General features: G+C 38.5%; 1 protein-coding gene across 1 annotated transcript; it reads left to right on the top strand.

Annotated features, from left to right (window-relative positions):
• The first annotated feature begins 327 nt into the window (after positions 1–327).
• On the top strand, positions 328–13,513 carry HSD17B13 (hydroxysteroid 17-beta dehydrogenase 13). The gene is made up of 7 exons (XM_081241194.1): positions 328–663; positions 2,203–2,310; positions 3,321–3,452; positions 4,963–5,069; positions 7,159–7,296; positions 10,524–10,640; positions 12,365–13,513. The coding sequence occupies exons 1-7, from the start codon at positions 454–456 to the stop codon at positions 12,453–12,455; spliced, it is 903 nt and encodes a 300-aa protein (XP_081097320.1). The 5' UTR covers positions 328–453; the 3' UTR covers positions 12,456–13,513.
• The last annotated feature ends 407 nt before the right edge of the window (positions 13,514–13,920 follow it).

Below are 13,920 nucleotides of genomic sequence, written 5' to 3'. Positions count from 1 at the left end.
TGATTTCACTCCAATGATAAATGGTTTACTGTTAAATAACTTATGCCCTATACTATGCTTGCATTCATTTTAAACTTAATTGAGTATGAGCTGAATACAAAATAAAATATAAACTTTTAAATCAAGGTATGTAGATGTCAAATCAGTGCTTGAAAACTAATAAAATATAGTATTAAACAACAGCAACCAAAAAGAAAATCCAGAGAGGACTTTCTCTTGAGTTCCCTTGTCCCCGTGCCACGTTTTTACTAGCAATTGATACCACTTCAAAAGCTCAAAGTGCATCTAACGCATTAGAACACATGGACAAAACCTGCCTGCAAATCTAGCTTACCCCTGCCAGTCCCATCAACACCTGGAACACAGCTCTTCCCTGGAGCTCTCTGAAGAGGGTGGCTCTTTGCTGGGAATAGACAGGGACTGAACCAGAGGAGAAGAGTACAGAGCAGAGCCATGAATATTATCTTGGATCTCCTCCTGCTTCTGATCATCATCATCTACTCCTACTTAGAATCCTTGGTGAAGGTTTTCATTCCCCAGAGGAGAAAATCTGTGGCTGGGGAGATTGTTCTCATTACAGGAGCTGGGCATGGAATAGGAAGGCATACTGCCTATGAATTTGCAAAACAGAAGAGCAGACTGGTTCTATGGGATATTAATAAGGTATTGGATTCATTTACCCACCTTTTAAAGTTACAAGTGAGACAGGTGTTTAAAAACTTATTTGACTTAACATTTGCTTATATTTGTATTTTTCTTTCTCGAAGTTTGGTAACTAAATTCCCTGGAGCCTTACTCTACATATGCATCAGGATGGGTTTTTTGTTGTTGTTGTTGTTGTTTAAAGTACACGTGCCATATTACCCATCACATCTAGTTGCAGAGAGCGAGTTGGAAGAGGACTATGGTCATGGCACCCAATAGCTTTTTTTTTTTTTAAGATTTATTTTTTATTTATGTACTTATTTTTGGCTGTGCCGGGTCTTAGTTGTGGCGTAGGATCTTCAATGAAGCATGTGGGACCTTTCATTGCTGCGTGAGGACTTCTCTCTAGTTGTGGCATGCAGGTTTTCTCTCGTTGTGGTGCACAGGCTCCAGCACTCATGGGCTCTATAGTTGTGGTGCACGGGTTCCAGGGCACGTAGACTCTGTAGTTTGCACGCAGGTTCTCTAGTAAAGGCGCACGAGCTCACTAGTTGTAGCGCAAGAGCTCAGTTGCCCCTCGGCATGTGGGATCCTAGTTCCCTGACCAGGGATCAAACCCGCGTCCCCTGCATTGGAAGGCAGATTCTTTACCACTGGACCACCAGGGAAGTCCCCATCAGGATGGTTTGATGAAGGGAATATAACTGAGACCTTAGCAGTGATTTTTATGCCATGATATGCAAGTTTCATAACATAGACTCAGGAGCCAGGGTACTTCCAAACTGTTTAAATTGAGCAGACAATTTCTCTCAGCCTCAGTTTCCTCATCTGAAATGGGGATAATATTGGATTGGCCAAAAAGTTCGTTCGGGTTTTTCTGTACGATGTTCTGTAACAGAAAGAACATCGTACAGAAAAACCGAACAGAACATCTGACAGAAAAACTCGAACGAACTTTTTGGCCAGCCCAATACCTCACAGGATAGGCAAGAACAGAGGTTAGCAAACTACAGCCAATGAACCAAACCTGGCCCCAGAGCAGACTGTTGAGCTAGGAATGTATTTTTTAAAGGTCTGGCAAGGCAAAAACCAAATAAAAAACAAAGAATATGTGACAGAATTTCTTCGTGCGTTCTCTCACATGCACGCAATCCTAAAATTTTTACAGTCTGCTAGGTGCTTTACTGCCTATTTCATAGTTGGTGCTCAACAAGCATATGTTAAATAGATTGTTGAGTATTCTTCTCCATACTCAAACATCTCCTTTCATGACACCACAAAGAGCAACATCTTTCAAGCATGTCCTTTAAGCTATGAGAATGTAGCAAAACAAGTGAAAACACGTGAGACTAACATGAACCTTCCCTGGCAGAAAAGCCAGGTATAATCTCTGCAAGTTAGGCAAGCGGTGCCTCTCAGGAAATTTGCTTACAAACAAGTGGGACATTTTGGACGTGAATTTTAATCTTAAAAAAATTTTCTTCCCCAATGCTTTCTCCCTCACTCTTGTCCCCTCACTGACCTACATCTTTTGGAATTTCTTTTTTCCAATTACAGCATGGTGTTGAGGAAACTGCAGCTGAATGCAGAAAACTAGGGGCCATTACACATGTGTTTGTGGTAGACTGCAGTAACAGAGAAGAGATTTATGACTCTGTAAACCAGGTGAGACTTCAGAATACAAATTTCTTCCCATAATTTTGTCTCCCCTTACATGGAATATGAAAAGATTCTTTATGACTGCCTAATTTAAATCAGATGTTTTTTTTTTTAGCCTCTGCTAACTGAGGTAGTTGTGTGAACAAGGTAGGACATAGACCTTTTCCTTCCATATAATCCACTCAACTCTGCCTGTTATTATTGTTTCATATTATTAATCGATTTCATTCTGGTCAGAAGTTTGAGCAGCTGCACAGAGTGACAGAGAAAAGATTGATCACCAGGGAAAAGGATAACTTTCTACTTTCATTTTAGTCCTATTACTTTTGCAGTAATTCCTTTATTTTTTCCTTTAAATATTTCCTCTTTGAGATTTTATTTATGTTGGTGCCAATCTAATCTTCTATAGAAAATATAATATTAATAATTATTATAACAATTTTTAAGGGTAAATATCAAATACAATGGACCAAGCACTCTGAAAATGGTTGTACCCTTTGATTCAATCCCTACAATAACCCTCTTAACCTCACTTGACAGGTGAGCAAACAGATTCAGAGGGTTTAAGCCAGACCAAGGTCATGTAGCTAGTAGGTGGCAGAGCCAGGATTACACAATTAGTACTTTTAAAATGTTTGGTAAGAACTGATGTGTCAGACCAAGTTCATGTAGCTAGCAGGTAGTGAAAACAGGATTACTCAATTAGCACTTTTAAAATATTTAGTTAGAACAGATATATCAATCAACACAAATATTAATTTCATTTTATTGATAAGTTTCAAAAAAATATCTATGATGTACTGGGTACTGAAATTTAGCTGTTAAAAAAAACAGTTTACCCCAGCTTTATGACAGTGTCTCCTTGGCAACCACTCTTTGGACTAAAGCTCTTTCCTGCCTGAACTCTGAGAGATCTCATCAAACAGAATAAAGAACCTAATCCCTGGATGATATCAGCCCCAAAACTTTGAGTTTCAATACTACACCCAATGAATGTGTTCTTTCTATTTCAACAGGTAAAGAAAGAGGTGGGTGATGTAACTATCGTGGTGAATAATGCTGGGGCAGTATATCCAGCTGACCTTCTTAGTACAAAGGATGAAGAGATTACCAAAACTTTTGAGGTCAACATCCTAGGACATTTTTGGGTAAGCGTGAGTCAGAAATATTCCTAGTTTGTGTATGTCTGACAATTCCTCTTAAGGTACATGAAGTTCATAATTGAGTTCACATCCTTCTGAATGGGAAACTCCATATCTTTGCCTTAAAACAACAATCATCCAATATTCGTGTCTCTGACAGAAGGGCACAGATTTCAAGGGGGCACGACTCACCAGAATGTAGGCTAGTTAGTCTGCCTTATCCACCAGTACCTAACACAAAGCCTGGCATGTACTGGGTGCTCAAAAAATATTCATGGAGCTTTCCTAAGGATTGTCAGTATACACCTTTTCAGTGCTTTAGAGAAAATATATACAGTGTACATTCACTTGTGACCTCATGTCATGGAATTTTAGAACAGAAAGGACAAAGAACTCACTACTTGGGTTATATAGGGGTTGGGGGTTCTTCTGGCTGGAACTCTGAGCAAAGCTCTAGGTCAGGCTGGAGCTTAGAGATAAGGCTCTACAGACCTCTTATAATTGTTTGATTTTGTGAGAGTCTGAAATATGTCTTTGTAGAGAGCATTTATATGAATTAATCTTCCAGTGCCTCAATATTAGTGTAGAACATAGGACAGATCTGGATTCTGGAATAGAGAAGAAAAAAAGAGATGTGTTCCCCCATTTTCCCAAGCCCCTCACACATGCTAATGAGAAAATTATTATGACCACCAAACTACTGAGAGACCCCATGTATTCGTTGTCTACAGCTGCATAACAATTCTATCAAAACTTAGTGGATTAAAGCCAGAATAAATGTTCATATTCCTCTCACGGTTTCTGTGGGTCAGGAATTTGGGGGTGGCTTGGTTTGGCAGTTCTGGCTCTATGAATTTGCACAGGGTCCATAGGGTGCGTTTATAAAATTCTCATAAAATAATATTGATATTTCTCACCAAACAGTAAAGCTTTTTGGAGGTAAAGAAAGACTTTTTGTTTCCTGGAACATCAACATATAATGCACAGTATTACAAATAGGGAGATATTAAATCTGATCATGGTACATAATGACCATGGGTCAGTACAGGACTGAGCTGTTTCTACTCAACTTGATATAGGTACACAAGATTTTAACTCTTCTCATTAGAAAGATAAAGCCCCAAACAAACAAACAAAAAAATCACATGATACCAGATTACCATACGGAATTTTCTCAGCTCTGAAAACTCTGAATTTTTCCCTTAATAATATTGTTTAGATGATGGATCCATAAAAGAGATTTTTGATTCCCTCTGAAGGGAAGAAGAGGGATATTAAGATGAGTTCTTGGCATGTGGTATGCAGTGCACAGCACTCAATGCCAGCTCAAACTAATTGTTTTAATCTTTTTTTCATTTCTGTCATCGGTGGAGAAGTAATCATGGAATCTTGGCACGTATTTCATTTCATCGAAAAAGTTGTCTTAAATGACATTTTGTCTTAAAAATAAAACTACCTAATTTGGAAACTTAACACCTGTGTCATTGTTTCTTTTGGTTCTGCAATGATCCTGAAGATCACAAAGGCACTTCTTCCAGCGATGATGCAGAGAAACCATGGCCACATTGTCACAGTGGCTTCAGTATGCGGCCACGGAGTGATTCCTTATATTATTCCATATTGGTAAGTATTACTTTCTAGCAGTGCTATATATTTTTACACTTTTAAGGTTTTATTAGACCTCAGATTCCAGTCCTCATAACAGGTGATTTGTTTTATTTTTCTTTATTTTATTTATTTATTTTTGGAGAGCTAGAATTGTGTTTTCTTCATTTTTGAATCTTCTTAGGACAAAAAGTCAAATGCCTTGCAAAAAATAAAAGCTAAAAAAAGTCTCATAGCAGGTAATTTGGATTTACAGAATGTATACAGTCGTTTAAAATAAACTCTTAAAAATGACTTCTCCTAAAACAAGGAAACTGGTTTTAAATGAAAAATCATTTTAAATATTTTTAGATTTCTGAAAACTCCTCCACAGAGCAATGAAAGAAAACAGTAATGCCAAGCATGTTTTCATTGTATCCTGTAATGAGTAGATGTTCATAAAGGAAATAAGGAACTAAAAAACAAAAAAAAAAAAAAAGAAAGAAAGAAAGAAAGAAGGAACTCACAGACTAAGAAGCAAAATATAAGGAAGTCCAAATGAACACAAATCTGTGCCATGGCCTGCATGCCCAAGATAAGCTAACAGAGTGGCTCCTGGATCAAAGCATGTTCCAGCGTGCTTGTGCCATAAAAGATTGTGTGTGTGTGTGTGTGTGTGTGTGTGTGTGAGAGAGAGAGGTGGGGGGATTGAGAGAAAGCCTTTACCGTATTAAAAGATGCAGATAGCATATTCCATGCTCTACCAAGGACATAAAGAGACGAAGGTGGGAACTCCCTAAAGACACACAATTTGCAAAATATTTTTTCTTCATACACTCCTTCAATGGCATCTCATTTCCTTATTCTGGTCTTATATCAACCTCATAGAAAAGTTTAATTTGTTAACATTTTGGCCAATTCTTTTTGTAACAGTCAATACATGTGTATCAATGTGTGGGGATGGGGGTGGGTAGTTAGTTGGTTTATTACTTACCTACACATCCATGTTCAAGGTTGAATTTGGACCAAATTATTTCTGACACCAAATGTAGTCACAGATGTAGTTAATTTTCACTGTAGGTTAAGGTGTCCTTGCACATACATATGGTTGTTTCAAGCTGCCTCTACCATCTTAAAACACAAATCAGAATTTCACAGATTAAACATTTAATATTGTTTTAATGTTTAGAAATGTGGAAACCCAATGTAATAATTGTTTTCCTTTTCTTCTTTTCCTTTAAGAGAGCAGCCAGCCTTTAACTTTATGGTTCTTGTCATCTGGGTCAAAACTACAATTAACATTACATAACTCCTTATAGGTAATAAAGTTATTATGCATATGCTATTTGATATAATCCTCAAGATGGCTCTATATTTTATTACCAGCATCTTTTTATAAATGAATTTTATTTTATTTTTTTGTTTTTTGGCTGCACTGTGCGACGTGTGGGATCTTAGTTCCCCAACTCAGGATCGAACCTGCACCCCCTGCATTGGAAGTGCAGAGTCTTAACCACTGGACCACCAGGGAAGTCCCTCTTACCAGCATTTTAAAGATCAGAAAATCAAAGGAAGAAGACAAAGTAATATGTTGAAGGTTGCACACACTAACACACCCACACCACCTGAAGTCTTTTTACTCCAGATCTTCACAATGAAATTAAGAAGCCAAAGTGAACTCCACATTTCAAAAGAGAAACTATCAAGAGAGAGAGGAGAAATGTGTAGAGTCCCACAGAAGTTTGTTAATACAGATATTAGTTACATAGTTTTTCTAAACATGATTTTCCTGATTCATATTTTTCAAAATAAAAGCAGCAGTAAAAAACTGATTAGAAAACAGTTTAAAGATTGAATGGAAAAACCTTATAGGTAGAATGAGCAGTAAGCAAGTCAATCAAAGTTATTAGAATTTGTTCTATTGTTATCACCACTAATAAAAAAATCGGTACATTCAGAATTCAGTGAAATCAGATAAGAAAATGTAAATGAAAATAGACCACCAAGTGGAAGATTTGGGGGTTTGGCTTTTATTTGTTCTCAAACAAAATCAACATTTTCCTCTCACAGAGAGCTGAGGAATGTTTCACTTTCCCTTAGCTAACAGGGGTGGATAATTCTCTTACAGTTCCAGCAAATTTGCTGCTGTTGGCTTCCACCGAGCTCTGACATCAGAATTCGAGGCCTTGGGAAAAACTGGTATCAAAACCTCGTGTCTCTGCCCAGTTTTTGTGAATACCGGGTTCACTAAAAACCCAAGCACAAGGTAAGGTCAAAATCAAGTTAAGATGGAAATATGGCCTGAGAAATTGGTATGAACTCTACATGAGAAATTTTTAGGTGGGTCAACTGAGAAAATAGAAAACAAATGAAAAAGGAAAAACATTATTTCTTATTAATGTTATTGGATTGCCTTTACGTTTTCACTTTGAAATTAGATGAACAAAGGGGAAAAATGCATTAGGGGCTAGTAGGAGTGATCAGCTGCCAATGAATCAGGCATTGGGTATTTATTCGTGTCCAGGGGAAAGACTCAACACACGCAGGTGTTAAGAGGGAGTGAGCATGAGGGTGGGTAAGATGGAGAGGTGTGCTTCGGGGGGATGGCAAGAGTGTCCTCTCCGGGAAACCACACCCCCAAAACGAATGTGACCTCACCTCCCCCCTCCCACTTGCGGTTCATCCTCCTCAACAGAGTATGGAAAGGCACAGATATATTCCCCTTTTCCATATTCAACAGCACTGGCCACAGTGCTAGCAAAAAGGACTCCAACATTTTCCAAACTTGCCTGATCCTAAGCATCATCACTGTGCTTACATAAAAAATAAATGTTCTTAGGCTCTTCCTTAGAGATTCTGATTCAGTAGAGTGAAACGAGCTCCAAGAATGTTTTGCTTTGTTTACAAGAAAACCAGGTAACTCTGGAGGCAGGTTTGGAAAACATTGACATAGTAAATATAACCACATGCATTTGATCATGGCTACCACCCTGTCCTCCTTTAAAATGCAAATGTTCCTAGAAGCGGCAATAAGCTGAGTCTTTAACCCCTCAGTCAAGGTGAATTTCTTTTTTTTTCTTTTTTAAACTGAGACCTTTTCTTTTTTTTTAAGTTTATTTATTTATTTATTTTTGGCTGCATTGGGTCTTCCGTTGCTGCGCGCAGGCTTTTTCTAGTTGCAGCGAGCGGGGGCTACTCTTGTTTGTGGTGCACGGGATTCTCATTGCAGTGGCTTCTCTTGTTGCGGAGCACGGGTTCTAGGCACACGGGCTTCAGTAGTTGTGGCATGAGGGCTCAGTAGTTGTGGTGCACGGGCTTAGCTGCTCCACAGCATGTGGGATCTTCGCGGACCAGGGCTCGAACCTGTGTCCCCTGCACTGGCAGGCAGATTCTTAACCAATGCACCACCAGGGAAGTCCAAGGTGAATTTCTTGACCAAGTACTTTGTTTCTGGTAAAGGAGGATTTGAGACGACAAGAAAGGAGAAATTGGCCCTGAAAAGAGAGGAAAAAAGCGGAAAGGTGAGGATAAGGAACCTAAAATTAATACATCTGCTTCACAATTTGCCTCGATTCTAATAAACATTCTGCTACAGGTTCACAAAATATACTGAGCTTGCTAATCTGAAGCCAATTTATTATTGGAAAGGAATTAGTCCTAAATATAGTCATTCAAAGGAGCTAACAAATTCCCTTTTATTAAGCTCAGCCTCATTTAAAGCTACTGACTCTGAAACTCTGAATTAGCTGCGTCATCTCCAGAGCTGTAGCCACTCCCTGGCAGTTGAGTCCTTAACTGTGTTAGAACACAAGTACTTAACAAGTACACGGTACTGTACGTAAGTAAATACAATGATATAATTGGGACTCTGGGCTCAGTTTTCTTAAATAGGAAATTGGGCCCAATACAAATCCTCTTGGTAAGCATTCAGGCTTAGTGTGAGCCCAGAGTACCAGGTCTTCCAGAGGGGAAGGCAAAATAGATGACAAGCGTAAGGCTAATATGACCTCGGGTATGTGGGTTCCTGGGGGTGACCCTGGGGACTGACCCAGGCAATGCTGAAAATTTGGAATTGGTCTCACCCAGACTACCTGATTCTGAACTTCCTTGGCAAAGGCTAGCATGTCCATATACTAATGTGAGGCTTGGCTCAGAGACAGGGTTGATAGACCCAGGTAGGTGAAATCAGGGAGGGAAGAGGTAGTACCCAATAATTTAGAAAACTATTGATTTGTATTACTCTCTGCTGGCTTGCCACTCAAAGTCATGGAAACCTCAATCATGTGAAGTAAATCACATGATATCTCAGGGAAGGAAGTTGTAACAGTCACTACTTCCTTAACTCCTCCGCACAACCTTTGTATTCACTAAGCCATTCAGCCTATGCCTAGACAACTTAACTTTGGTGCAATACTTTCAATCCATTTACATTTTAATTTCCTGTCATCATCTTGCATTAATGGGCATTCTATACTGGCCTGTGGTTATGAATACTTCTCAAGACCCCATGTATACAGTCTTCAGTATAAGCAAGGTCACACCTCTAGTTGTAATGTAATACTCCCTATGCATGTCTTGAATTCTCATTAAACTTCAGCATAGGCAAGTCAGCAGTGAATCTCAAGTACTAAATGCCCTCAAAACAATCCAGCTTTGTGGGATACCTCCACAAGAAAGCAAGTGTACTTAGCTATGGACTTCTCTTCTCATAAGAAGAAAGCAAGTGTACTTAGCTATAGACGATTTCTCTTCTCCTATCTAACAAGCCCTGAAGAAAGATGCCAGTTGTTTCCTTTCTGTCCTTTGATCAGTCCTACCCACTACTCTTCCTTGCCTGGCTCCTCTTCTCTTCTATTATCTAATTCCTCACCACCATTTTGATGTTTTGACTGAGTGAGCCATGAAACACACCTACTGGATGTGAAAGTAGTAGATTGTGATAACAAAACATCAGTGTAGCATATGGGGGAGGGAAGGCAGGTGGCATCTGTGCAGTGAATCCTGGAAGCTTTCATTTTTTTATTATTTTTTAAAATAAATTTGTTTACTTAATTTATACTTTATTTGGCTCCGTTGGGTCTTCGTTGCTGCGTGCGGGCTTTCTCTAGTTGTGGCGAGCAGGGGCTACTCTTCATTGTGGTGCACAGCCTTCTCATTGTGGTGGCTTCTCTTGTGGCAGAGCATGGGCTCTAGGCTTGTGGGCCTCAGTAGTTGTGGTGCGCGGGCTCAGTAGTTGTGGCTCATGGGCTCTAGAGTGCAGGCTCAGTAGTTGTGGTGCACGGGTTTAGTTGCCCCATGGCATGTGGGATCTTTCTGGACCAGAGCTCGAACCCATGTCCCCTGCATTGGCAGGCAGATTCTTAACCACTGCACCACCAGGGAAGCCCCTGGAAGCTTTTAAATCCTAATTAGTGAAAAGATAAGTTAATTTACCTGCTTTTGTTAATTATAAAAAACAACAAAAAGGACCAAACTTTTCTTTTTTAATCACAGACTATTCCCTGTATTGGAGACAAATGAAGTTGCAAGAAGCTTGATAGATGGAATACTTACCAATAAGAAAATGATTTTTGTTCCATCATATCTCAATATCTTCCTAACACTAGAGAGGTAAGTACAGCACAAAACACCTAAAATACTACAACACTGATAGAGCTATCATTATGGAGAGTTTTTCAGTTGTGAAAGTTGCCATGGAAATTCTCCATGCCTGGGGAGAAGAGTTAAGTTTCCTCTACTATTACCTTACTCAGTCTATAAAAAGAGAATGATTCATTTTCTCTACTCCATCTATCACCTCTGCCCAGTCTTTGCCAGAGACTATTCTAACTGAGGGAAAGACAGATTAAAGAGAGAATGCAATATGGTGAACTAGCTAAAAATAAAGGGTCTATAAAGAAGCCTGCTGGGGTTTTGATTAAGACTACATTGAATCTATAGATCAATTGGGGGAGAGCAGACATATTAACAATATTGAGCCTTCAAATCCAAGAGCACAAAGAGCACAAGGTATCTTTTTATTTTTTCATCTTTTTCAATATGTCTACACAGTATTTTGTAGTTTTCAGTGTACAAATCTTACACACCTTTTGTCAGGTTTATCCCAAAGTATTTCATGGTTTTTATGCTATTGCAAATGGCATTTTTAAAATTTTCCTATTTCCCATTGTTTGTTGCTAGCATATATTTGATTTTTGCACTTTGATCTGTATTTAGCAACCTTGCTAAACTCACTTCTAGTAGCTTTTTTGTAGATTATAACAGACATTTTTACACAGATGATCATATTTCCTGCAAATAAAGATACTTGTACTTCTTTTTTTTTCCAGTCTATATGTTTTTTATTTCTTGCCTTATCACACTGGCTAGAACCTCCTATGCAATGTCAGAGAGGATTGGTGAAAACACACATCCAAGTGTTGTTTCTGATCCTCAGAGGAATGTAGTCAGTCTTTCACAATTAAGAATGATATCAGCTATAGATTTTTTTCATTTTCTCTTTATCAGGTTGAAGAAGTTCCCTTCTATTACTACTTTGATGAGCATATTCATCAAGAGTAGATACAGATTTTGTCAAATGCTTTTACTGAATATGTTAAGGTATTATGGTCTTTCTATTTTAGTTTTTTCATATGGTGCATTACACTGACTCGTTTTAAAGATTAAACCAACACTGCATTGTAATGTCTTTGTCTGATTTTTGTGTCAGGATAACACTTACCTCATAAACTGAGTTGGAAAGTATTCCCTCCTCTTCTCTTTTCTGGAATAACTTGTGTTGAATGGGTATTATTTCCTTCTTAAACATTTTGTAGAATTCAACAGTGAAACCATCTGAGCCTGTTGTTTAGCCTCTTAGCTAAACAATAAGCTCCTCAAAGGGGGTAGCTGTTTTTAAAGTACTTTACCTTATTATAGAGGGCATAATATCAATAGATATTCCGTAAAAACTCAAGGAGAGGTGGAGAGGCAGATGGAATGGATTCTGGTGGTGTTGCTCTGTGAACTCTTAGCATCAGGATTCATTGACAGTTATAGCAATAAGCCTAGGTCTTCAGTTTTAGGTCTTTACTCACATAAGATTTCATATAATAGTTTACCTAATATGAGAAGGTGAGAAGAGTGGTATATATCAGTGCTTTCTTTATATTTGCATAATATTTGAACTGTGAGTATTAAAATATACACACAAAAAAATAGGTAGATGTGAAGAAAGAACAGAAGAAAACTAAATGCAAACCAGATAACTCTCAGGGTATTTTTAACTGACAACAAGAAAGAACTCTGGTGTCAAAGATTTTAAATTGAAATTTTTTCATCTTTTTTTCATACAGATTTCTTCCTGAACGTGCCTTGGCAGCCATAAATCATGTACAGGATATTCGATTTGAAGCAGTGGTTGGCCACAAAACCAAAATGAAATGAATAAATGTGCTCCAGGCCGAGATGTATGCACCTTAATGATGTGGAACTAAGTTTAGAGTCAATGCTTCAAAGCTCTATTTCACATTTTTCAATGCCATTAATATTAAAAACATTGGTTTGACATTAGCAGTGGTCAAATGAACAAGACTAATCACCTGTCTTTCTATTTCTCGAGATTATTTCTGTAGTTTTAATAGTCAGATCCATTTTTTATTCCATGCCTCTTAAAAACTTCTATGCTTACATAAACATACTTAAAAGGGTCATTTTTCTTTAAGAGATTTCATTTCTTTTTCTTTCCGTTTAAAGGTGGACAAAGCTACCTCCCTGACCATAAATACAAAAAGAACTTATTTACACAGGGAAGTTTTAAGACTGTTCTTAAAGTAGTCTTCCAAACTGTAGCCAGGCCACAGAATGTCAGCAAGTACACAGTGTGAGTGAGCAGTTAGAGATCAAGTTTAAGCAGACAGCTGTGCTCCAAAAGGCAGAAAGATTACTCCTATGAAACTCAATATTTGGGAGCTTTCTCTAGCTTCTCCATTTTTCATCAGCCCCAAACAGAGCTTTCTCACCTGATTCTGTCCCTTATATAGCTCTTATATCCACCAAGAGTGGACCCTCCACACTTTCTGCCCATTTCATAATCTCTTAAAATACTATGACATTTCAAAAGGTGACTCTCTCTTGAATCTCAGAGTATCTAAAATTTTAACCCCATGGTAACCTCTTCTTTGTAGTTTATGTTTTCACATATCATTGGTACCAGACAGTTTTGAGCTTCAAAAATGAAAGCTAACACAGGGAAAGGAACTAGGCTGGCTACCTAATAGTGCACCACGGATCTGAGAGATGGAGGGGAAAAGAGAGTGGTCTTTTTTTTTTCTTAATAGAAAGAAAAATCTGATTCCAACTACATCAAGAATAATCTTGTTTTCTGTGTTTTTCACACATTATAGGCTGCTTTTACATCAACTATCCTCCTATTTTATCCTCATTAAAAACATGATTAAAAACAAATCATTAATAAAAACAATTTCTTAAAAACAAATGATAAATGTGTTGTTATGCTTTTAAAAAATGACCTCTTGTAGTTATAAAATTAAGAGTTTTGGGCTTCCCTGGTGGCGCAGTGGTTGGGAGTCCGCCTGCCGATGCAGGGGACACGGGTTCATGTCCCGGTCCGGGAAGATCTCAAATGCCGCGGAGCGGCTGGGCCCGTGAGCCACGGCCGCTGAGCGTGCGCATCCTGAGCCTGTGCTCCACAACGGGAGAGGCCACAACAGTGAGAGGCCCGTGTACTGCAAAAAAAAAAAAAGTTTTGATTTCTAATCTCTGAGTCTCTGTGAGCCTCCTTCAGGAAGCAAGGATCTGGGTGGTAGCAGAGAGATCTTGCAGATGTTGAGAGGGTCAAGGGGTTCTCCCAACTCCGGCTTCTTTGACAGTTAGGAGTGTTGGTGTATGT

This window comes from Mesoplodon bidens (genome assembly GCF_964165515.1).
Source record: "Mesoplodon bidens genome assembly, chromosome: 1".
Lineage (NCBI taxonomy): Eukaryota > Metazoa > Chordata > Mammalia > Artiodactyla > Ziphiidae > Mesoplodon > Mesoplodon bidens.
Note: the sequence above shows the minus strand (reverse complement) of the source record. Positions and strands in the feature narration are given on the sequence as shown.